The sequence below is a fragment of the Mustela erminea genome, chromosome 10 (assembly GCF_009829155.1).
Source record: "Mustela erminea isolate mMusErm1 chromosome 10, mMusErm1.Pri, whole genome shotgun sequence".
NCBI classification, from domain to species: Eukaryota; Metazoa; Chordata; class Mammalia; order Carnivora; family Mustelidae; genus Mustela; species Mustela erminea.
In genome coordinates, this window is record NC_045623.1 from 77,181,801 (window position 1) to 77,208,432 (window position 26,632).

The 26,632-nt window shown below is 38.0% G+C and overlaps 1 protein-coding gene across 3 annotated transcripts in view; it reads left to right on the plus strand.

Moving 5' to 3' along the window:
• Positions 1-26,632, plus strand: part of FOXJ3 (forkhead box J3) — a 154,593-nt gene that overhangs the window by 13,006 nt on the left and 114,955 nt on the right. Inside the window, exons 1-2 of one of the 3 annotated variants that reach the window (XM_032360669.1) lie at positions 5,257-5,476; positions 6,201-6,261. In XM_032360669.1, coding sequence (XP_032216560.1) covers positions 5,395-5,476; positions 6,201-6,261 — 143 coding nt within the window. In that variant the 5' untranslated portion in view covers positions 5,257-5,394. Of the gene's footprint in view, positions 1-5,256; positions 5,477-6,200; positions 6,262-26,632 lie in introns of those variants that run through there. The other 2 variants (XM_032360666.1, XM_032360667.1) reach the window with 2 other exon arrangements.

Genomic DNA, 26,632 nt, shown 5'->3' on the forward strand with positions numbered 1-26,632 from the left:
CTTAACAACTGAGCCACCCAGGCACCACCCCCCCCCTTTTTTTAAAAACCAAATTTATACAATTGTGCAGAATTTTCATTTTTCAAACAATTTATTGACATTTTGAGAGAAGTCTTATCTTTTTCTGTGTAATACTGGGAAGGTTTTTGTTTGTTTTTAAGATTTTATTTATTTATTTGAGAGAGAGAGGAAGAGAAAGGGAGGGAGGGAGAGCATGAGAGGGGAGAAGGTCAGAGGGAGAAGCAGACTCCCCTCGAAGCTGGGAACTGGATGTGTGGGACTCTGTCCAGGGACTCCAGAATCATGACCTGAGCTGAAGGCAGTTGCTTAACACCCAGGCACCCTGTTTGTTTTTAAAGATTTTTTTTTTTATCGAATAGAGAGAGTGAGAGAGAGAGGGAGAGAGCGTGAGCATGGGGGAGGGCAGAGGGAGAGGGAAAAGCAGACTTGAGCCCGGGACTTATCCCAGAACCCTGGGATCATTATCTGAGCTGAAGGAGAATGCCTAACCAACTGGGCCACCCAGGTGCTCTTTTGTTTTGTTTCTTTCTGTCTGTCTTTCTTTTTAAAGATTTTATTTATTTGAGAGAGAAAGAAGCTTAATAAGTACTTATGGAGAGTATTGGCACGTATGCCAGTGGGCCTATTCTTGCTGCCTTCAACCTTCTCAGAATCAGCCAAAGCTTTTGCCAGTTAAAAGTAAATAATCCAGATCTAAGTCTTTTTTTCTCTTACCTCAGAAGCCTCCTTAAAAAAAAGCCCATTTAGTGGTCTGAATCACAGATGACAGATAACGTGGTTTGCATGTGGCCACTTCCCCATCACTTTGTCCATGGCAAACTACTAATTACTGGTTGTTTTTAGACGTGATCTCCTCAGTGTAGCCCTTCAGGTAGCTATTACCTATTGAGCATAGTTGGTAAATGATATGAAACCTTTCTGCTATCCTTGTCCTAAACCAGTAGTTCCTGAATTAAGTTGTGTATCAGAATCACCTGAGATACTTTATTTAGCAGATTCTGTAGGTTTCACCCTAGACTCTTGAGTCAGGATTTTTGGGAACAGGGCAGCTCTAGCAGTGGGAGACTGTAGCCTCCCGTCTTTTGCAATACAGCATGACATTCCTCTGGTAATCAGTACATTCTGATGTGTTCAGTTTACTTTTCAGGGATATTGTAGGATCTCTTGCTTTGAATTACACCAGGCAAAGCACATGAATCAAATGACCAAGATAAAGATACAGGATCCAGAGAGGTGGCATCTTGGCTTTCTAAATATAACTGAGTTTAAATTTAAAGCCTCAAAACCCTTCAGCCCTCTGAAGGCTTATTCTCTCTGTTTAGTGAATACCTTTAAAAGTTTAAAATAGAAGAGTTCAGCATTTTTGTAGTGAACAGTCTTTTGAATTTTTCTTATTTCATGTAAATTCAGTAGAAGTGATAAGCATATAATATGATTTAATTTCACATATTTTTGTCAGATTTTCCATAAAAACTAAGCTATAAATTGGGAAAAAGTTCTTTATTAGACCACATCATATGATTTTGGTATCAGAAATTGTGGTTAAGTTATTGAGCAAAGTAGGGAGACTGAAGCTTCAGGATTATCCAGTGAGTTAATGACAGACCTAGAAATAGAATCTTGTGTTACTTGCTTAGGTTATGATTTGGTTTGAAGAGGGTGGCCTGTGATCTGTTTATATAAATTGCAGGAAGTAAGTTTTGGGGTTTGGAAGAATCTATAGCTCTGTGATGTTTGGCCAAGAAGCTCCTCTCCCCCCACATTTACCACCTGTTCGATTGACACCAGACCTAAACTATGAAGGGGAAAGAGGCAGTTAGTTTAGACTCTTCAGTGTTAAAACAGTCTTAAAAAGCTAAAGCTGATTGCTTGGCATGCATTTTTCATCTTCCGTTATTAGATAATAACCTGGGTTTGGTTTTGTTTTAGGAGGAGAGAGGTATAACCTAAGTAGTTGATTTGTAGATACTGGTAGAATGTTTTTCTGTAGAATTTTATATAGAATTTTTTTAATGACCCGCAAGCGTTATTAAATATGTTTAATTAATAGGTGGTGGAAATAGTGGAACTCAACAGAAAAGAAACTTTATTGAACCACTAATGGTTCAGGGGGTTATAGATTTGAAGATACAGCTGTAGTAACATTGCTTTCTGGTGAAGTCATTACTTTTACTCTCCCTTTCCTGGTCCAGTTTGGGGGTGGGGCTGGCTCCTGTGGCACTAGTGAGGGAAGAAGCAGGAACTTAACAAGAACATTTGTGTGATGGAGCTCTAAACTTGCTCTTTTTTTTTTTTCTTAAAGCTTTATTGAGATAGAATTCATATGCTGTACAGTTCACCTATTTTAAGTGTGAAATTTAATGTTTTTTAATGTATTCAGAGGGTTGTGTAACCATTACTGCAGTCTAATTTTAGAACATTTTTCTCTCTCTGAAAGAAACCCCATCCATACCCAGTCAGTCCCCTTTACTTCCCCATTCCTCAGACTCTAAGAAACTAATCTAATTTAATGTAACTATTAATCCATGGTCTGACTACTAATATAAATTTGCCTGTTTTGGACATTTGATGTAAATGGAATTGTGTAGTCTTGTGACTGGGTTCCTTGCTTGGCGGGGAGACTGCTTCTCCCTCTGTCTGCCATTCCCCCTGCTTGTGCTTGTTCACTGATTTTCTCTAAGAGATAAGTGAATAAAATCTTTAAAGAAAAACTATTTGTTTATTTGTGAGACAGAGTGAGCACAAGTTGGGGGAAGAGCAGAGGGAGAGGGACAAGCACACTCTGCTGAGTGTGGAGCCAAATGTAGGGCTTGATCCCACAACACGGAGATCATGACAGCTGAAACCAAGAGTCGGATGCTCAGTTCACTGAGCCACCCAGGTGCCCCTTAGTAAGTGTTTTTGTACAACTGTCACTGCTATCTAGTGCCAGAACACTTTAATCATTCCAGAAAAAAACTCATAGAAATCACTCCCTGTCCCCCCATCTTTTGGTTACTACTAATCAATTTTCCAAATATCTGGTCATTTGTGTCTGACTTCTTTCACTTAGCATGAGGCTTTCAAGGTTCAGCTATGGTGTAGCATGTAACAGGACTTCATTCCTTTTTATGACTAAATAATAATATTGTATATTATGGATAGTGTGTATATATGCCACATTTTGTGTATTCATTCATAAGGTTTTTTTTTTTTAAGATTTTATTTATTTATTTGACAGAGATTACAAGTAGGCAGAGAAGCAGGCAGAGGGGGAGGGGGAAGCAGGCTCCTCACTGAGCAGAGAGCCCGATTCAGGGCTTCATCTCAGGACCCCAGGATCATGACCTGAGCTGAAGGCAGAGAGGCTTTAACCCACTGAGCCACCCAGAAGGCCCTCCATTCATAAGTTTAACATTTGATTTTATTCAACTTTTTGGCCATTTATAAATCCTACTGCTATGAACATTTATGTGCAAGTTTTTGTGAACATAGGTTTTAAATTCTCTTGGGTATGCACATACACACACATGTATACACAGACACATGTGTGTGTAGGATTGAGTTGCTGGATAATATGGTAGCTTTTGGAGGAGTTATCTTTGTTTTTGCTGAAGCTGATATTGTAGAATATAGATTGTGATTTAGATTTAAAAGTCAAATGGGCTAACTCACTCTCCACATTCTCTTATCCCCACCGTTCCACTCTAGACCCTGGGCCAGCCCTCCTGATATGTAGATTGTCAGGGTCAGCAGAGCAGGTGCATCCAGATCAGTGCCTGTAGAGTCCTGATGTAGGTCCTGAGTTAGCTCTACCCAGTAACCAAGTTACTTACCACTTTGATGAGGAGTGGCCTAAGAGCCTAGGAGTGTTTAGAGAAGTCATTCCTCATAGAAATCAAGGATTGGAAAGAAGTGTTCTATTTTAACAAGGGCAAAGGAAGGAGTTAGGCTAGAAGACCATTCTTAGATAAAAGGACTGTGTCATTTTATGATAGTAAATACATTAAAGAAGATGATGAATTTTGTTTTGGAATGATAGATTTGGGTTTTCCAAGATGGAATGTTAGATATTTATGTTTGGAGATTGATTCCTGTTAGAGACACAAATTTGAGATTCATACAGGTAATTGAAATAGGAGTAGTTAAATCACCCATAAAGTAAAGCAGTAAAGTGTCTAGTAATTAAGTAATCACCATATCTGGAAATCTTTTTGAGGTTTTGATTCTGCAAACTGATGTTTCAGCTATATCTTTCTCTGAGTGCCTTGTTTCCTTCTGGGTTTTGTGATTTTTGATTGTTAATTAATTTACTTATTTTTATTTTTAAAGTTTATTTTTTAAGATTTTTATTAGAAAGCACTCACGTGAGAGAGCATAAGCAGGAAGGAGAGGAGTAAGCAGGCTCCCCACAAGCAGGGAGCCCACTATGGGGCTCAGTCCCAGGACCCTGGGATTTTGACCTGAGCTGAAGGCAGATGTGTAACTGACTGAGTCACCCAGGCACCCATGAAGTTATTTATTTTGGTACCAGATAGTGAGAATAATTCTAGGCCTAGATCAAAGAGGACTTGATTTGCTTTCTCAAGGATGGGTGGGGAATACTACCATTCTAGGACTACCGTAAACAGAATTCTAAGTATGAATCTTTTAAAACTGTAATCTAGGTGAGAGTCAGCTTATGGTTATGAATATTGGGGGGATACTGTTTTACTGCAATCATTGTCCCATCCCCTTGTTGGCACTCAGTGGCCAAGGTTAAGAAACATTTTTCCTTGCTATCTCTTGGGTAACACCTGGACTTTGCCTTTTGAACCTTGAGCCCCATTGGTCTTTTGAGCCCAAGCTGAAATTCATAGGGTTTGGCAAAATGCCTTGAAGGTGAATGAAAGCTGGTTTCAGTACCCTGCATACTTATTTAGTTTCTCTGTTATATTTAGTTTTTGGCCTCGATCGGATGTTATTTTTCTTCAGGATTATTGATTAATTTATAAAGACTAAGAGATTTTATCCAGTGTTTGTAATTTACAGTGACATGTTGATTAAGCTATCTATTCTGTCATTCTAGCAGAAGTAGAAGTGCCTTGTCTCTCTCATGTGCGTGCAGGAACAGTTAGATTCTGAGAATTCATTCAGCTTCTAGATTAAAGTTTATAAACTTAGGACAGAATCTGATGTTTTGTTTGGTCCACATAGTATTTAGAAAAGAAAAATCAGGAGATTTCAAATAAAATTTTGTGTATCTTGCTTCTTCTGAAAAATTGGTTCTTAGAATGTTGGGTGTGTAATCCTGCTTAGCAGCAGTTAGCTGGAACAGGACTAGCAGCTGATCCATCCCCTTCAGTATGAACATGTTTTTTTTTAGTTGTACAGTCTCCATCATTTGCACAGTATATGCATATATATGTGCTTATGCCCATTCCAACTTCTCTCATCCATGTTACGTGTAGACAGTTGTGGGTCATCCTTGTGCCAGGTACTAGTGCTTAATAGACCATTTTACATTTGTTCATTGATTTATTTAATTCTAGTAACAAACCTGCAATTTGTCCCTAATGAGTAAATAAAATTATATAGGCAGTATTTATTGCCAAGTTACAGATGAAGAATTTGAGGTTCAGTGAGGTTACATAAATTCTTCAAGGTCTCATAGTGTCATAGTTGAATTTGAAGCTATAGCTTCTTATTCAAAATTCCTTCTGTTTGAATGCTATTTTTAACTTTCTTTTAAACAATGGAACTGTTCTTCACATGAAGTCTTAGTGAATTCTGGTATATAAAATCAATAAAGGTAGCACTGTTTTGATTGAAGAGTAGGTGAGGTAGGGGACAATTATGTGGGAATGGGAACCTGCATACTAACTCTTTTGTCTCCTTTAGGCACTTCTCCCGGATCAGTAGGATTCTGCTAAGTAGTTGGGATACACTCTCTGTATAACAAGCATAACAATTTGTTAAATTTTATGAGTTTTCAGCACTTTTGGATATTACAGTTATAGTGTTACCTATTTCTCCTATGCCTCCTGTTATGTCTGTCTTCAGTATAATTCCTCTTACTGTTTGATATCATTTTTGATTCAGATTGTGGTGAATCTTTTAGCCTTCTATTTCTTTTCAGAGTGTTTTAATTAGAAATGAATCTTATTTATAGTTTAGCTTACTTTCGAGCTTCTGATAACTAACTCTTCTTTACTTTTCAGATTTTCTTTGTGGCCAGATGGGTTTGTATGGACAGGCTTGTCCATCTGTAACTTCGTTAAGGTGAGTGCTATTTTTTCTTTATTGGGACGTGTAACGTTTTAAAAGTTATTCAAGGTGAGGTTCATAATAAAATACTGTTTGTTTTGTTGGGTGGTGCGATTTGATGGATTGGGAGATATTTTTGCCTGCAGAGAAATTTGTGGTAATGGGATTTGGATTTTAATTTCCACTTAGTTCTTGTATATGGAATAATAAAATTTTTGTACTTCATTTCTTTCTAAAAATTTTCTGCTCTTTACTTGTTTTAATTAGAAAATACACAGTAAATTTTACTGCTTTTGTAGCAGATTAAATAAGACTTGGTGCTAGTTTTTATCTCTTTCTAAATGATGATATAAACATGATACCTAGATTATCCTCATTTACAGTAAATAAGTAAAGCTTAAAAAGTAGGAACTAAATTGTATACAGCCCAGTAGTCTTAGATTTTTTTGAAGTTGCTAAATCTTCTCTACAAATTAAATCTTACATGAAATCCTGTGAATAAAACAGATAAACACAGGACTTTTCTGCTTGCTTATTAGGCTTTCATGTTCTATCCTCACAATTGCCTGTGAGGGATTGTTGCAGTTTCCAGGGCATGGTTTGAGAAAATAACTTAAATTTAATCTGTTAATTGAAATCTTTCAGACTAGAACATGAAGTGTTGATGGCAGTATCTACTGATTACATGTAACTGCTGCAGCTAGGTGCATGTTGAGCACCTAATGTGTTGTTAGGCACTATTCTAAGTGCCAGGACTGTAGCAGTGAACATAACAGATAAAAATCCTATAATCATGGAGCTGCATTCTGGTGAAGGGACAATTAAACAAGAGATATCTGTTAGTCTATATGGTGCCAAAGGGAGCACAAGAAGTATGTTAGTGACAGTGATGAGGGCTAAGGTGAAGAATAAAATAGAGAAGAGGAATGGGAAACACAGGGGTTTATGTTATTTTAGCCAAGGAAATCTTTACTGAAATGGTGACATTTGAAAACCTGAAAGAGTAATGGACTCTTCCATTTTGGGTTTGTGGACTATGAACATTCCAGGCAGAAGGAATCCAGGAAATGATAAGGCAGGAGACTTGCCTTATGTATTGGAGGAACAATGAGAAAGTCAATATGGCTAGAACAGAGTAAGTGATGAAGAGAGTTGGGATTACGCAGTTTTAGAGGGCAGAAGATCGAGGAGGGATAGAAAGTTGTTAGAGCCGTGAATGTGAAGTCAAGGAATCGTAATGCTTGAAAGCAATTCTGGTTGTCTAGAATGCCAGAGAAGAAAAATGAATATGCATTTTTAAATACTTTTAGCAGGCAGAGGCTGGTTATCTTTTGTCCTCAGTAGAAAAGCTTTTTACTTTGTGTCATTATGGCACTTCTTTCCCTGAGAATGTGTCTCCAGCTTATTATGGAAATAGATGGAGAGATGGCTTTTCTACTTTGCTAGACTCCATGTATCCTCTGTCCCTAACTCCAAACAAGGGACAGCTATATAGCTCTGAAAAGAACCTATTTAAAAAAAAAAAGACTATCATTATTTCTTTAATTCTAAAGCTGCTGTGGAGCTAATTGACTTAATAGTGATTACTGCTCAGTATGATGGGAAGAGTCATTTTACCCCACCCTTTTTTTTTTTTTTTAATATTTAAATCTTTGGATATGGTTACATTGGGACATTTTGCAGACTTTCATCTACTGATTAGACTTCCTTAAAGATTTTTTAGTTTTGGGATATGCTGAAATAATGCTATACTAAAGTCATTGAGATTTTAAACTTCTTTGAGTATGTTTAGATTTAAGCTTATATGTGACATGGGGTTAGGAATAATGTATATCTAGCTTTTGTGCTTGGTAGAAGTTACAGAATTGGAAGGGATGATGAAAGAAAAGAGATAACCATAACTTCTTTGATAATTTGTAACTTATAATTCTTGTGCGTATTATTCTAGAATCAAAATTTTTTGTGCATAAAGCTATACAGTTAGCATTTAACTAGTACTCTGTGGTGTCTGAGTTAGGTTATTTAGTATTCTTACATACATCTTTTAGTTCTGTAATATTCTGTATGGTCCATCTTTATAAAGCAGAGAGTTACTATTCTTAGATGTGTGGGTAGAAAACCATTGTTTGTGACTGCCTTTTTTTTTTTTTTGGTTAACTAGAAGCAAGCATTGAGTTTGATATAAGGAAGAGGAGAAAAGAATGGCTATTTTTTTTGATGGTGGTGGTGGGGGAGAAACCTGGATTACTTGAAACCACAATAAATTTTAGTCTACTTTCCCATAGTCTTCCCCAAACCAGAAATGGCCTCTCCAACAACACTGTCCAAATAGGAATAGAGCTAGAACTCTTAAGCCCACTGACAAATGCTTGTTTGCCATACCTCTGTTGTATGTACTGCCTTTATATCTTGTGTTACAATATCTGTATGTCCGCAAAATGGCTAGATTGAAAATAGGAAGTATATGAACTGGTGGGGAACTGAATTTGTGGCTGGGAATGAGAAATGGGTAGGCAGGTAGGGATTTGTAGGCATAGTTAAGAGGGAGTGAACATTTTTGAGTAAATGAAGGTGGGGGGTGAAATGGAAGTATGTGACGTTTAAAAATTTGTTGGGTAGGAAAGAGAGTTAGTAAATCGGATTAAATCCCCTTCCACCCTTAAATATTTAGGCTAATAAACAAGTATTGTTTTTTTGTAGATGATACTAGATATTTAATCTGAATATGTTAGAATTATTTTTAAAATTGCACTTGTTGTATTTTATGTATTAGTAAGACAGAGAGCTGTCGTTAATGTCTTTATATCATGTAATTCTATACCAGTAGATACTATGTAGAATTAGAAAAAGGCACCCCAGGGGTGCCTGGGTGCCTCAGTGGGTTAAGCCTCTGCCTTCGGCTCAGGTCATGGTCTTAGGGTCCTGGGATTGAGCCCCACATCAGGCTTTCTGCTCAGTGGGGAGCCTGCTCCCCCAACCCCCAGCCTACCTCTCTGCCTACTTGTGATCTTTCTCTGTCAAATAAATAAATAAAATCTTAAAAAAAAAGTCACCCCATATTTTCTTTAAAAGAATGATTGCAGGGGTGCCTGGGTGGCTCAGTGTGTTAAAGCCTCTGCCTTCGGCTCAGGTCATGATCCCAGGGTCCTGGGATCGAGCCCCGCGTCGGGCTCTCTGCTTGGCGGGGGGCCTGCTTCCTCCTCTCTCTCTCTCTGCCTGCCTCTCTGCCTACTTGTGATCTCTGTCTGTCAAATAAATAAATAAAAAATCTTAAAAAAAAAAAAGATTGGGGCGCCTGGGTGGCTCAGTGGGTTAAGCCGCTGCCTTCGGCTCAGGTCATGATCTCAGGGTCCTGGGATCAAGTCCCACATCGGGCTCTCTGCTCAGCGGGGAGCCTGCTTCCCTCTCTTTCTCTGCCTGCCTCTCTGACTACTTGTGATCTCTCTCTGTCAAATAAATAAATAAAATCTTTAAAAAAAAAAGATTGTAAAAGATTTTGTAGTGATAGTAAGATACACTCTTTAAACAAGTTGCTTTTAAATTTTTATTTTTATTATTTTTATTTGACAGAGAGAGATCACAAGTAGGCAGAGAGGCAGGCAGAGAGAGAGAGAGAGAGAGAGGGGAAAGCAGGCTCCCCGCTGAGCAGAGAGCCCAATGCGGGACTCGATCCCAGGACCCTGAGATCATGACCTGAGCCGAAGGCAGCGGCTTAACCCACTGAGCCACCCAGGTGCCCCTAAACAAGTTGCTTTTAATTGACACTTTGTTTTTCTTTGCTTGTTAGTATAAATGTCTTTATATCATATAATTCTATGCCAGTAGATATTATGTGTGAGTTAGAAAAAGGCACTCCATATTTTCTTTAAAAGAAGGATTGCAAAAGATTTTGTAGTGATAGATAATACTCTTTTAAACAAGTTACTTTTAATTGACACTTTTTTTTCTGTGCTTGTTGGTATATGTGGCATTGAATTTTAACAGAACTTACTGTAACAATACTATATTCTATATAATGAGACTTTTAATTTTTTAATCAGGACCCTGTCAAGGGACAGAAATCACACCACTTGTTTGAACAGAGATATTTTAACAGAATCATTAATTACGTACTAAGTCGTTAAGGAGGTAGCAGAAGGGAGAACAATAAAACTTAAGTATCATGGAGGGAGACACTTCAAGAAGCATCAACCAGCCCCAAGGGCTTAGAGACCAAAGGGAAAACCTAGAGACTTAGGAGGAAGGGTCATATAGAACCAAAACTCAGACTTTGAGGAGAAGGCACTACATGGCTAGTGCTGGTGTCTGAACTCAAAAGAGGGGTCCCATGGGTTTGAGACTCATACCCATGAGTCTCATACCCATGAGGAATGGGTATTGACTGGTCTTTGTGTCTTTCCCTGGGGTAGATGAAGATAGTTCTACAAGTCTAAAAAACTATAAACTGGATTCACTTACTACTATAGGAGGATCTCCTGTTGTGGGGACAGAGAGAGAAATTTTTGCTGGGGTAATGCTCTTATGACACCCAAAGACTAGACAGGAAGGCACCAGTATCTTTTTCCTTCTTCAGGATTTCAGTCCATCTTTAAATGTTTCCTCTTGGCAGAGTCTTAGAGGGAACCACCTGGCAAAAGCACAGATGTGGTTTGCAGAGTCCCAGTTTTAAGCATCATTAAGGCAGATTGGGAAAGTAGGAGTGGGGGTTTGGAGTTGAGAGGCAATGAATGACTTAGTAACTTGTTCCAACAACCTACTAAGTAGGGTATAAAAAGATGTTTTTTAAGAACAGTTTTGCATCCAGTGTTTATGTGGTTTTAGTAGAATACTAACATGTTGTTATAAGAAAAAACAATCCCAATTTGGTAAATCATGTGAATTTATATTAAAAATTGTTATAAGATTCATGGATATTCCTTGCAGTCTGAATCTATTGCATTCATATCCTGAGTTTGGATGGTGAGAATCTAGATAGTGAATAGTGAATCCTTTAATTTTTTTCAGTTCCTCTGTTTGAATAATAATGAGAATTCAGGTAAATGAGTGATAACGGTTTCTAGCATACAAGAAAATCTTAAAAATTTAGCAGAATCTGCTTGGTTCCTGAGATTGTGTAAGATGGATTTGAATCCCGAGAGGTACCTCTATTTTGTTTATTTCCATGTACAGATTCAGAAAGAGCAAAAGCTTACCAATAAAAGTAGAAACTTTCTTTGAACATTTGTTTTCTACTGATAAGTAAACATACATGTGTATATAACCTACTTTTTTCACATGTTGTAGCAATAGATTGTTACAATTTGGTTTAATTAAAGCAAAGTAAAATCTGATGTTTCTTTAGATTTGTTCAGATGAGGCCTTTTCTGCATTTCTACATTGCCTGATATTTTTAAGAGGATTGATTTTGGTTCACATGTATATAAATCCTGGGATACTGGAGGTTATCAGTAGCACTATAGGTAGTTTCTGGTGACACTTACTACCTTCTACCTGATATTTCTTCCTTTTGTTGTTGTTTTTCTATTTTTACCCCATTTTGCACTTGCTTTTTCCTTTTTGTTATGCTTCTCCCTTTAAAAATTTAGTAAATTTATTTATTTTAGAGTGTGCCTGCACCACTCCCCCCCCCATGCCTGTGCCCTGGGGGAGGGGCAGAGGGAGAGGGAAACCTCAAGCAGATTCGCCACTGAGCACTGAGCCCAACATGGGGCTCTGTCCCATGACCCTGATACCATGACCGAGCCAAAATCAAGTTGGCGTTTTAACTGAACGAGCCACATTGGTGACCCTGTTATGCTTCTCCCTTAAAGATACCTTTTATTATTGATCTAGTCTGTCTGTTTAGGGTATACTAGGAAACACATAAGGATGTTTTAGCACCAGAGAAGCTCATGTGTTAGTGTCCCAGATGAAATTCCTGTCCATCTGTTTCCTCATTTCTCCTTTCTTGATATTGATGACCCCACTATTTAGAATGATCAGAGAAGGGTGGATTTATTTTAAGACCTCTTGCTGCCTTGTTTTGAGTAACAGCCTTGGTATTGTAAAGGCAGCTCTGGTATGTAATCTTAAAATTAGGTGGATACAGGTTTAAATCTCTGCCATGTATTACCCATATGATCTTAGGAAGTTACTCACTTTTTCCAGTTTTGCAGCAATAGGATTGTTAATGCTTACCTCATTGGTGTGTTAAGATTCATGGGATTAAGTATATACATAAGTCACCTGACATATTTTTTTCCTCTTTTCTCTTTTTCAATGGTAGAAAGCAAAAGGGAATAAAAGAGGACAGATTTTTGTCCTTTGCTCTCAGCTTAAGAGCATGGGGATTTGTTTTCTCACTTCTATTTCCCTTTCCTCTGAATTCTTAGATTCTGGATTATCTACCAGTAGTGTTCAGGTTTGCAGCTGGCCTTCAGGCCAAGGATGTTGCTGATGTTGAATATTACATGTTTATTATATTCATAGTTTTATGCTATTAGGTCTCTCCCACACAGTGGCAAAATAGCTTTTGCATTATCATGGCATAGTTCATCATTGTTACCATGTTTATCAAGCTTTTGGAGGGAATTGATAGAATCTATTAATTTGCATTTCTAGGTGTGGCATATTCTGATTAAATAAAGAGTAATGAGAGACCCTCTTAATTCTGACAATTATAGAAACTTTTCTGAACATATTTTGAACTTTTCTGACTTATCTTGTAAAACTTTATTGTCTGATACATTTGCCATTAGCCTCATGTAAATTAATTAAAAATAAAAACAAAAGATCAGTTTCTTAGTCACACTAGCCACAAGTGCTCAGTAGCCACACATGGCTAATGGCAATCATACTGTATATCACGCATACATTTCCATTGTTGCAGAAAGTACTGGGCAGTGCTGGCTTAGAGCACCCTAATGTAATTTAATTTTTGATCTTGGATGACCAAATGCCCTAGCACTTCCATTTCAGAATATTAGGTATTGAAGAGTAATGTTGACTAGTCACTGACTTAAGGACATGTTATTAAAAATCACTTTTGTGACTGAATACTGACTTTGATATCTACCATTTATGGTGTTCTCACTACTAGACCAGGCATTATTTAAACATTTTAAAGTATATTAATTAAATCCCTTCAATAGCTCCATAACTTTGGTACCATTGTTATCTTCATTTCTTAAATGAGGAAATAGGTACAAAAGTTAAGCTTAGCTGAAGGACATACAGTGAATAAAGGGATGGAGCTGGAGTTTATATGTAGGCCTTGCTTCAGTGCCCATGCTCTTAATCACGAAGTTCTTCTTGACTGTCAGTAGACATCATAACCTGAGGTGTTTTCTTAAAATGAGGGATGTCAAAAATATTCCACTTAATTGAGGATACTATAGAAAATAATTAGAAAAGGGAAATAATGCTGGAAACAGGAAAAAGGGGATAGAAAACTAGTGATTACTTCTGAAATATGTTCTCTAAAATTGGAAAAAATCTTAACTATGCAAGGAAGCAGCTTTTTTTATGCGGAGATGGTAGAGAAATTTGAGTTGCCATGAGTTCATTTATGTGGGGGAAATAATAATATGAGGTAATAGGGAATAGAAAGCATCACCGGGTGTATTGGCAAAGTAAAAGAGGAGTTAAATATAAATCTGTGCCTGTCAGCAGTGTATAAGGTATAAAATAATACTGAAAAATAAAAAAGTGTTACGATTTGATTTAGTAAACTTATTTTAGTCAAGCTTTACTTGGCTGCAAGTAAAGGAAACCAGCACTGGATGTATCAAACAAAACAGAAAAGGAATTTATTTGTGGAGAATACTGGGGTATTTCACAGAACCGAGAGATGGCTGGATCTCTTGAGGGGATAGAACATAGGTTCTTAGGAACCTAGGCAGTATACTCCTCTTGATTTTCTCTGATTATAATTTATTTCTTCATTTCTACAAACCACCTTTCTTACCTTTCTGACACATGGCCATCCTGTACTTCTTGGGTTCGTAGCTTCTTCCTTCAGGAGACCAGCCCAAACCATGTCAGTCCTAATTCTGAATTCCTAATGAAGAAAATCAATGTGAACAACTTGGGTCAGGTGTTAGCCCTGGTTCTCATCCTTTAATTTGTTGTAGTACTTGTATTGCTGGTAGAGATAAGACTTTCAAGGCCCTGGGAATGGAGACAACTCCGAGAAAGGGCATGGTGAACTATTCAGAAGTTCTGATAAAAAGCAGCATGTACCCAGTGTTGGTGAGAAGAGTTAGGATTTTAAGAGAGGATTTATTTTTTTAGGATTCAGACCCTTTCCTTGTAGTCATATGGGTAGTGCATAGGAGACTTGATTCTCACCTTCCTTTTGGAATTGTGGATTTGGAATTGGACTCTTGTTCCAGTTATTTTTAGTTTGACAGATACATAATACATACCCATTATGTCCTTACTAACATTCAAGATTCTCATAGAAACAACAAAAGAAAAGGACAACAGAAAGATTATTTTGCCCCATACTACTGATGCTTACTTGAGAGCCTAACGGGTAGATGCTTATGGACAGGTCCCTGTTGAAGGTTGTGCTGAATGGAGATTTTTAAGGATAGGAACAGCTTTCTTTGCAGTTAACACTCTTTTCTACCATCTCCCTACGTATATTTGGAACTTAGAAGGTGATATATTAGCTATGTATAAAAGTAGAATTGGAGGTTATGGGACAATGAGACTTCGAATTAGTAGAGCCTGAGAAAAAGATAATGCTTCTTTATTTCAAGTAGGCCTGTAGATGATTTAAAAAATAAAATCCCAAGAAGCCCATGCAATGCAATCAGAGGAACACTGGATTGGAAGCCGTATAAAATGGGGATAATCATTCATGCTTTTCCTTATAGCACAAATGTAGTTATTTTTGTTATTAATATCAAGACAAAGCTATGGAGTTTAAATTCATAAAGGAAGATATTGCTGGTTTTCAGATTGATTTGAACGTTTTAATGGGTATCACTGTGATTTTAATTTGTCTTTCCCTGTTGACTAGTGATGTTGTACTTCTTTTCATGTGCTTATTGACTACCTCTCTGCCTACTTGTGATCTCTTTCTCTCTGTCAAATAAATAAAATCTTAAAAAAAAAAGATTTTATTTATTTATATGACAGCGAGATACACAGTGAAAGAGGGAACACAAGCAGGGGGAGTGGAGAGGGAGCCAGATGCGGGGGCTGTATCCGAATTGGGGGTCTGACTGGAGCCAAAGGCAGACACTTAATGACTGAGCTACCCAGGTGCCCCCAGTTTTTTTGTTAGAGCAAAAAAGTTTAGAAATTTTTGGTTCCAATTTCTTTTTTCTTTTTATGTCTTAGCTGAGAAACCCTAACTACACAATATATCCATCATTCTCAAAAGTTTCCTGGTGTTGCTGTGTGATTCTTCCCTCTTGTTACTTTCTGCAAGGAATCAACTGATCTGCTTTTCTGCCTCTGAATGTATGTTTGCATTTTCTCAAGCTGTATAGAACTGGAACTGTACAGTATGTATTCTTTGTCCAGTTTCTTTCATTTAGCATAATTACCTTGAGAGTCACTGATGCATCAATAGTTAATACTTTTTTGTTCCATTCGATATATGTGCAACAATATTTACCTGCTGGTGAATTTTTGGATTAGTTTGGTTTTAGCTCTTACGAGTAAAAATGCAATGAACATTTGTATGTATGTCTTTGTGTGGACATATGATTTATTTTGGGTCAATACTCGGGAATGAAATGATTGGATCGTATGGTAGGTTTATGTTTAACTTTTAAAAAAAGTGTCAAAATGTTTTTGAAAGTGGCGTACCATTTTACGTTACCATTAGCAGTATGTGAGAGTTCTGGTTGCTCCATATTTTTGGCAATGCTGGGTACGGTTAGTTCTGGTAGGTATGTAGTGATACGTCCGTATAATTTTAATTTGTGATTTTTTAAAATAACTAATGATCTGGAGCATCTTTTCATGTGCTTCTTTAGCATCATATATTTTCTTATTGAGGTATCTGTTCAGATCTTTTGCCCATTTAAAAAAATTGGGGTTTTTTTATTAATTAAGTTTTGGGAATACAAAGGACTTGAGATATAAGTCCTTCTTAAGATACCCTCTTTGCATCCACTTTTCTTCCAGTCCGTCGCTTGTCCTTTTATTCTCCTAGTGGTGTCTTTTGAAGGGCAGAAGTTTTTAATTTTGTTAAAGTCCAGCTTACCAATTGTTTTCTTTTATGAATTGCAATTTTTTTTTTCATGTCCTATCTGGGAAATATTTGCTTAACCAAATGTTACAAAGATTTTCTCTTACTTCTTCTAGATGTCTTCTAGTTTTAGCTTTTACTTTCTGTAATTCACTTTGCAGGTTTTTGTATATGATGTGAGATAAGGGATACTGTTTATGTTTTTCTGATATAGATAACCAATTGTTTTAGCATCATTTTTTGGATGGTCTTTCCTAATGTGGCACCTTTATCAAAAATCAGTTGATCAGTGAAGTAAGTGAAAGGGATTAAGAGGTATAGAATTCCAGTTACAAAATAAATAAGTCATAGAAATGAAAAGTATAGCATAGGAAATATAGTAGTAATATTGTAGTAATGTTATTACTGGTAACTGTATTTACTGTGGTGAGCATTGAGTAACATTGAATTGTGGAATCAGTATGTTGTACACCTGAAACTAATAAAACATTGTATGTCAACGATACTTTTTTTTTTTAAGATTTTATTTATTTATTTGACAGAGATCACAAGTAGACAGAGAGGCAGGCAGAGAGAGAGAGAGATAGAGGAAAGCAGGCTCCCTGCTGAGCAGAGAGCCCAATGCGGGACCCTGAGATCATGACCTGAGCCGAAGGCAGCGGCTTACCCCACTGAGCCACCCAGGTGCCCTCAATGATACTTTAATAAGAATAATTATAATAATAAATCAGTTGATGTACATGGGTGGGTTCGTTTTTGGACCCTGTTCTGTTGATTTATATGTCTGTCCTTGTACTAAAACCACTTGTGTTGGTTATAGTGTCTTAAAATCTGGTGGGCATAAGTACTCTGTTCTCTTCAAGTTGAGAAAGGAACCTGATAATCAAGTATCTGTTTAGTGGTGGGTTGGAAGTTGAGGTAAAGAAAAACTCATATTTATAAACTGCAAAGTAAATTTTTAGAAGATGGTGAAGAATGTGAGCACATGTGAGGAAACAGGTCATTTCATTAAGAAAAGATAGTGATGATTTATGGAAGAAGTTGCTGTGCTTGATGAGAAGAAAAAGGATAAAGTCTGTTAAAGGCAGCAAAGCTGAGAAACTTTGAAGTGATGAAGACAAGAAACAAGAAATAGAAACAAAAATGTGGGGTCTTTAGGAGCCAATAGTAGAACAAGCAGAATAAATCTCTAGGCAGAGAGACTTCCTTAGGGTCTGCTAAGTTTAAGCTGAGCAGCTTTTTATAGATTACTGGTAAATGTTCTACCCTAAATAGCACTGGGATTTCTATGGAAGTTAGTCCTTTTCAAACCTTTTCACACTATGGAATGATAATAAGTATTGATTTGTTATATAAACTGACAATGATTGATGTGCTCTTAGAATGGAAGGTCTGTTCATTTAGATTTTGATCGTATGGTCAATTGACTCATGGTGAAATTCCTTCAGAGTCTAGCTTAACTCATTCCCACTTATTTTTTTGGAATTAATGAATATACCTTTGGAATAGTTCTGTAGTTTTTCATTTTTTTATTTTTTTTTTATTTTAAAAGATTTTATTTATTTATTTTACAGAGAGAGATCACAAGTAGACAGAGAGGCAGGCAGAGAGAGAGAGGGAAGCAGGCCCTCCGCGGAGCAGAGAGCCCGATGTGGGACTTGATCCCAGGACCCTGAGATCATGACCCGAGCCGAAGGCAGTGGCCCAACCCACTGAGCCACCCAGGCACCCTAGTTCTGTAGTTTTTCTCTCTTTCAGTGATTACTGTTTTAAAGTTTAGAATTGAGTGTCTTCTCCACCTAGCTCCCCCCCCCCTCTATTCACTCTTTAAAATTTTTGGTCCATTTCTTATGAAAACTTGAAGTCTGTTTAGTGTAATAGACTGAGTTCAGTCTAATTTTTTTTTTTTAACTTAGCCATACTTGAAATTGTAACAAGGAATCTAAGAGTAGTAGATCTAAGAGTAATCTAATCTTATATGATACTCTGAGAACAACTGTGACTCAAGTAATTTATACATATTAAAGACATTCTGTATTGTTAAATAGCTGTATATCAGATTGCCTATTTAAGATGACTTAAAGGAAATTAAGAGGTTGATTTTTGGCCTTTTCAGATTCTGTGCACCTCATGAAAAGCCTGATGTTACCTACTTCTTGTGGCCAGGGAAACGTAAATGATACTGAACTTTATTTATTTATTTTTAAAGATTTGAGTTATTACCTGAGAGAGAGTGAGAAAGAGCAGGCATGAGCTGGGGGTGGGGGGCAGAGGGAGAGGAAAAAGCAGGCTTTCAGGGGCAAGGGGACTTGATCTCAGGGTCCTGGGATCACAGCCTGAGCCAACGGCAGACACTGAATTGAGCCACCCAGGCGTTCCACAATGTGGAAGCCATTTTGTTGTATGTTCTACACTGTGCAGATTTCATTGACAAAGGAGGAAACAAGCAAGCATGTCTTTTTTTTTTTTTTAAAGATTTTATTTATTTGACAGAGACACAGTGAGAGAGGGAACACAAGCAGGTGGAGTGGGAGAGGGAGAAGCAGGCTTCCTGATGAGCGGGGAGCCCGATGTTGGTCTCTATTCCAGGACCCTTAGGATCTGAGCCGAAGGCAGATGCTTAGCAACTGAGCCATCCAGGCACCCTTTTTTTTTTTTTTTTAAGGTGTCTAATAGTTGTAATTTTTTTAAAAAAGATTTTATTTATTTGGCAGACAGAAAGAGAGGGGGGAAGCAGGCTCCCTGCTCAGCAGAGAGCCTGATGGGGCTCGATCCCGGAACCCTGGGATCACGACCTGAGCCGAAGGCAGAGGCTTTAACCCACTGGGCCATCCAGGCGCCCCTAATAGTTGTAATTTTTGAATGTCTACTCTATGTTAGACATTAACTCTGTATTATGGTGTTCCACGTTTACTACTCACAGCAGATCTGTTTGTTAGCCTTGTCTAGGGATGCATTTAATAAGTGGGAGAGTGAGAATTCAAGCTTTTTGAGTGACTCAGAAGCCCTTATTCTTCGTTACATTTGTACTGTACTGGAAACTAATCCTTGGGCTTTGAGTTGATGAGTTATTGTAACATGGTTCTTAAGTTTTTGGTCTCAAAAATTACTTAGTATCCAAGGAGCTTTTGTTTATGTGTTGTATCTGTTAAAATGTATTGCATTAGTAATTAAAACTAAGAGGAAATTAAAATATTTATTAATTTACATAGAAATGACAGCAAACCCACAATATGTTAACAAAGACATGTTTTATGAAACATTAACTATATTTTCCAAAACAAAACAAAGTAAGATTAGCATTGCTTTACATTTTTGCAAATTCTTAAAAATTTTCTTTTAGTTTTTAAAGATTTTATTTATTTGCCAGAGAGAGAGAGAACGCAAGCAGGTGAGTGGCAGGCAGAGGGAGAAGTAGGCTCCATGCTGAGCAAGGACTCTGATGTGCGCCTTGATACCAGGACCTTGGAATCATGACATGAGCCAAAGACAGATGCTTAACTGACTGAGCCACCAGGGTTCCCAACATTTTTGCAAATTTTAAAAACTGATTTAATAGAGCTGGATTCTCATTCTGCCTGTGCATTCAGTCTGATGTGATAACACCCATCACATGGCATGTGAAAAGCTCCACTGTACACTTATCAGAGGATTAGAGTGGAAAAGGCAGATAACATCTTATTATGAAAATGTTTTGACCCTTTGGATTCCCTGAAAGGGTTTCTGGACCACACTTTGAGGACAGCTGAATCCTAGACATCACATGTAGAGTTTAAGCTGTTTAGTATTTTCTGTGCATCATACTTAACCCTAAAAAGACAGGATTACCTTCTATGAATGTTAGCTTCTGCCAGCACTGATGCCAGACTACTGGTATAATGTGTAGTGAGTAGGATTGTAGAGAGGTTAGTATAGACACTTTATCCACTGAGCCACCCAGGCGCCCCTAGTATAGACACTTTAATGAGATAGGATGAACCAGTGGATGGATATGTGTTACTCAGAAGACTTTTATTATATGTATATTATACATACCTGTATTTTAAACTAAGTATAAGGTGTATTAACAGCAGATTCTGGGTTTTTAACCTTGTTTTTGAAGATTTTATTTGCGAGAGCAACCCAGAGAAAAAGCAGGAGGAGAGAGAGAAGCAGACTCCCCACTGAGCAGGGAGCCCGACATGGCACTTGATCCTAGAAGCCTGGAATCATGACCTGAGCAGAAGGCAGAATTTAACCAACCAAGCCACCCAGGTGCCCCAGGGTTTTTAATTTTTTGTTTAAGAGAGAGTGAACACACACACGGTGCACATGCGTGGGGTGAGGGAGGGTTGGGGTGGGGGATGGAAAGGGAGAGAAAGAATCCTGAGAAGGCTCAAAGCTCAGCAGCACAGAGCCCAACACAGGGTTTGATCCCAGGACCCCGAGCCAAAATCAAGAGTCGAACACACACACACAAAAAGAGTCAAACGCTTAACTGTCTGAGCCACCTAGGTACCCCTCTGTGTTTAACAGCTACAAAGATGGCTTTTAGTGTTATTGTGTTAAAGGAACTAGTGTTCATCAGTTTTTCTAGCTACTCAGAGACAGATTCCAGTAGGTGAGATTTAAATGCAAAATACAGTATTTACTTGATGACAGAATACAGTTGAGTGGTTAATGCCCAGAAATGTTTATTTTTTCCTTCCTACATTATGGAACAAAAGATAGCTAAGATGAGAATTAAACATACAAATATCTTTTGACCACCTGATCCCTAAGTTTGTAGTCTGAATGGAGTTCTAAGTAGGAATATGGCTTGTATGAACTTAGAATACAGTTTTATGAATCTAAGAATATATGTAGAGTAATTTGGAGAGAGTCTAGAAAAGAGTAGTTAATTTATTAGGGTTCCAAATTCAGATCCTGTTGGAGAAGTTCTGGACTTCAAACTTACAGAAAACGGATTCTAAGCTGTGTTAATATTGTAAAATATGTGAAGCATCCTTATGAATAGAACTCTGACCAGTTCTCATTTCCCAAGAAAGAATTTAAAGAAATATTCTTCATAGCAAGGGAGATCTAGATTAGCCAGTTAAAACTTTTAATCTTGGGGCACCTGCGTGGCTCAGTGGGTTAAGCCACTGCCTTCGGGTCAGGTCATGATCTCAGGGTCCTGGGATGGAGCCCTGCATTGGGCTCTCTGCTTGGCAGGGAGCCTGCTTCCTCCTCTCTCTCTCTGCCTGCCTCTCTGCCTACTTGTGATCTCTGTCTGTCAAATAAATATATAACATTAAAAAAAAAAACTTTTAATCTTTTAAAAAGAATTATTTATTTTTAAAATAATCTCTTTGCCCAAGATGGGGCTCAAATTCATGACCCCAAGATGAGGAGTTGTATGCTTTATCAGCTGAGCCAGCCAGGTGCCCCCCTGGCCAGTTAAACCTTTTTTTTAAAAAAACACATACCTTAGGGGCGCCTGGGTGGCATAGTCAGTTAAGTGTCTGCCTTTGGCTCAGGTCATGATGCCAGGGTCCTGGGGTCAAGCCCCGTATCAGGCTCCCTGCTCACTAGGAAGCCTGCTTTTCCTTCTTTTTTTTTTTTTTTTTTTTTTTTTTTTTAAGATTTTATTTATTTATTTGTCAGAGAGAGAGCGAGCGGGAGCGAGCACAGACAGACAGAGTGGAAGGCAGAGTCAGAGGGAGAAGCAGGCTCCCTGCGGAGCAAGGAGCCCGATGTGGGACTCGATCCCAGGACGCTGGGATCATGACCTGAGCCGAAGGCAGCTGCTCAACCAACTGAGCCACCCAGGCGTCCCCTGCTTTTCCTTCTCCCACTCTGCCTGCTGTGTTCCCTCTCTTGCTGTGTTTCTCTGTCAAATAAAATCTTAAGAAAACCCCAAAACCAAAAAACAAACAAAAAACCCCAACACATACCTTAGAGTTATATATCTTAGAACAGATTAAGTTGCGAAATTTTCTCCCCATGGAGATCTTAAAGAATATTCTTAGTCTTCAAAATAGTTAATACTAGGACTTTAGAAAATGACTGAGAGGTTCTTTTTCATCTCAGATTTTATGGTAAATAGCTCTTCTATCACAATAGTTTTACAGATTATAGTTGTCTCACTAAATCTCCCAGATTTTTCTATTTTTTTTTTTTTTGAAAGATTTGTATTTATTTGAGAGAGAGAGAGAACATGAGAGAGGCGAGGGTCAGAGGGAGAAGCAGACTCTGCTGAGCAGGGAGCCCAATGGGGGCTTGATCCTGGGACTGTGGGATCATAACCTAAACTGAAGGCAGTTGCTTAACCAACTGAGCCCACCCGGGTGCCCTAAATCTCCGAGATTTTTGCATTAGCTGTTTTATGACTATTCTTGGAATTTTAGGGGGGAAGAGAAGTTGTGAAAGTCAAAAGGTTTGAAGAGTGACCTACTATCTGTGTATTGGATTCCTTCTCCCAAATTATGATTCTTCCACCTGTTTTTTCACTTCAAACTAGTGAGGATTTTTCAGGTTATTTTTTTTAAAAGGTCATTGCTTATAGGAAGTTTAAAAGGCTCAGTTATTCATACCTTCGTGGAGATTAGTTTTCTGCTACTTCAGGAGTCATCATATCATCTTACTCTATGGGGAAAGGCATGTTCTTAGTTCTCATATGTAGTCTACCAACAAAATCTTAAAACCTAATCCTTTCTGGGTCCCTTTAGTCATTTCATTGAGGCTGCTAAACAGTTACTGTGTCATGTAGGACGTGAAAGTTTAAAGCCACCAAGAGTGAGAGCCATTTAAAATTTGGAAAATTTTGGAGGCCTGGCTGGTTCATTCAGTAGAGTGCAGCACTTCATCTTTTCCCAAGGGAGACAACCCAGAGTTTTATCCAGTTATGATAATTAGCTGAAAATCTCAGCTTTTTTTTTTTTTTTAAACAATCTTTAAAAATTTATTTTATTTATTTATTTAATAAACATATAATATATTTTTATCCCCAGGGGTACCGATCTGTGAATTGCCGGGTTTACACATTTCACAGCACTCACCATAGCACATACCCTCCCCAATGTCCATAACCTCACCCCCCTTCTCCCAATCCCCCTCCCCCCAGCAACCCTCAGTTTGTTTTGTGAGATTGCGAGTCACTTACGGTTTGTCTCCCTCCCAATCCCATCTTGTTTCATTTATTCTTCTCCTGCCCCCTAACCCCCCATGTTGCATCTCCACTTCCTCATATGAGGGAGATCATGTGATAGTTGTCTTTCTCCGCTTGACTTATTTTGCTAAGCATGATACCCTCTAGTTCCATCCACATCATCGCAAATGGCAAGATTTCATTTCTTTTGATGACTGCATAGTATTCCATTGTGTATATATACCACATCTTCTTTATCCAGTCATCTGTTGATGGACATCTAGGTTCTTTCCATAGTTTGGCTATTGTAGACATTGCTGCTATAAACATTCGGGTGCACGTGCCCCTTCGGATCACTATGTTTGTATCTTTACGGTAAATACCCAGTAGTGCAATTGCTGGGTCATAGGGTAGTTCTATTTTCAACATTTTCAGGAACCTCCATGCTGTTTTCCAGAGTGGTTGCACCAGCTTGCATTCCCACCAACAGTGTAGGAGGGTTCCCTTTTTTCCGCATCCTCGCCAGCATCTGTCATTTCCTGACTTGTTGATTATAGCCATTCTGACTGGTGTGAGGTGATATCTCATTGTGGTTTTGATTTGTATTTCCCTGATGCCGAGTCATGTGGAGGAGTTTTTCATGTGTCTGTTGGCCATCTGGATGTCTTCCTTGCAGAAATGTCTGTTCATGTCTTCTGCCCATTTCTTGATTGGATTATTTGTTCTTTGGGTGTTGAGTTTGCTAAGTTCTTTATAGATTTTGGACACTAGTCTTTTATCTGCTATGTTGTTTGCAAATATCTTCTCCCATTCTGTCAGTTGTCTTTTGGTTTTGTTAACTGTTTCCTTTGCTGTGCAAAAGGTTTTGATCTTGATGAAGTCCCAATAGTTCATTTTTGCCCTTGCTTCCCTTGCCTTTGGCGATGTTCCTAGGAAGATGATGCTGCGGCTGAGGTCAGAGAGGTTGCTGCCTGTGTTCTCCTCAAGGATTTTGATGGATTCCTTTCTCACATTGAGGTCTTTCATCCATTTGGAGTCTATTTTTGTGTGTGGTGTAAGGAAATGGTCCAGTTTCATTTTTCTGCATGTGGCTGTCCAATTTTCCCAACACCATTTGTTGAAGAGGCTGTCTTTTTTCCATTGGACATTCTTTCCTGCTTTGTTGAAGATTAATTGACCATAGAGTTGAGGGTCTATTTCTGGGGTCTCTATTCTGTTCCATTGATCTATATGTCTGTTTTTGTGCCAGTACCATGCTGTCTTGATGATGACAGCTTTGTAATAGAGCTTGAAGTCCGGAACTGTGATGCCACCAACTTTAGCTTTCTTCTTCAATATTCCTTTGGCTATTCGAGGTCATTTCTGGTTCCATATAAATTTTAGGATTATTTGTTCCATTTCTTTGAAAAAGATGGATGGTACTTTGATAGGAATTGCATTAAATGTGTAGATTGCTTTAGGTAGCATGGACATTTTCACAATATTTATTCTTCCAATCCAGGAGCATGGAACATTTTTCCATTTCTTTGTGTCTTCCTCAATTTCTTTCATGAGTACTTTATAGTTTTCTGAGTATAGATTCTTAGCCTCTTTGGTTAGGTTTATTCCTAGGTATCTTATAGTTTTGGGTGCAATTGTAAATGGGATTGACTCCTTAATTTCTCTTTTTCTGTCTTGTTGTTGGTGTAGAGAAATGCAGCTGATTTCTGTGCATTGATTTTATATCCTGACACTTTACTGAATTCCTGTACAAGTTCTAGCAGTTCTGGAGTGGAGTCTTTTGGGTTTTCCACATATAGTATCTTTTCCTCTGTGAAGAGTGATAGTTTGACTTCTTCTTTGCCGATTTGGATGCCTTTAATTTCCTTTTGTTGTCTGATTGCTGAGGCTAGGACTTCTAGTACTGTGTTGAATAGCAGTGGTGATAATGGACATCCCTGCCGTGTTCCTGACCTTAGAGGAAAAGCTTTCAGTTTTTCTCCATTGAGAATGATATTTGCGGTGGGTTTTTTATAGATGGCTTTGATAATATTGAGGTATGTGCCCTCTATCCCTACACTTTGAAGAGTTTTGATCAGGAAGGGATGCTGTACTTTGTCAAATGCTTTTTTAGCATCTATTGAGAGTATCATATGGTTCTTGTTCTTTCTTTTATTAATGTGTTGTATCACATTGATTGATTTGCAGATGTTGAACCAACCTTGCAGCCCTGGAATAAATCCCACTTGGTCGTGGTGAATAATCCTTTTAATGTACTGTTGAATCCTATTGGCTAGTATTTTGGTGAGAATTTTGGCATCCGTGTTCATCAAGGATATTGGTCTAGTTCTCTTTTTTTGATGGAATCCTTGTCTGGTTTTGGGATCAAGGTGATGCTGGCCTCATAAAATGAGTTTGGAAGTTTTCCTTCCATTTCTATTTTTTGGAACAGTTTCAGGAGAATAGGAATTAGTTCTTCTTTAAATGTTTGGTAGAATTCCCCTGGGAAGCCGTCTGTCCCTGGGCTTTTGTTTGTTTGGAGATTTTTGATGACTGTTTCAATCTCCTTATTGGTTATGGGTCTGTTCAAGTTTTCTATTTCTTCCTGGTTCAGTTGTGGTAGTTTATATGTCTCTAGGAATGCATCCATTTCTTCCAGATTGTCAAATTTGTTGGCATAGAGTTGCTCATAGTATGTTCTTGTAATTGTCTGTATTTCTTTGGTGTTAGTTGTGATCTCTCCTCTTTCATTCATGATTTTATTTATTTGGGTCCTTTCTCTTTTCTTTTTGATAAATCTGGCCAGGGGTTTATCAATCTTATTAATTATTCTGTTGGGTTTTTTTTGTTTCTATTTCATTGATTTCTGCTCTGATCTTTATGATTTCTCTTCTCCTGCTGGGTTTAGGGTTTCTTTTTTGTTCTTTCTCCAGCTCCTTTAGGTGTAGGGTTAAGTTGTGTACCTGAGACCTTGTTTCTTGAGAAAGGCTTGTATCGCTATATATTTTCCTCTCAGGACTGCCTTTGTTGTGTCCCACAGATTTTGAACCGTTGTGCTTTGAACCGTTGTGTTTTCATTATCATTTGTTTCCATGAATTTTTTTCAATTC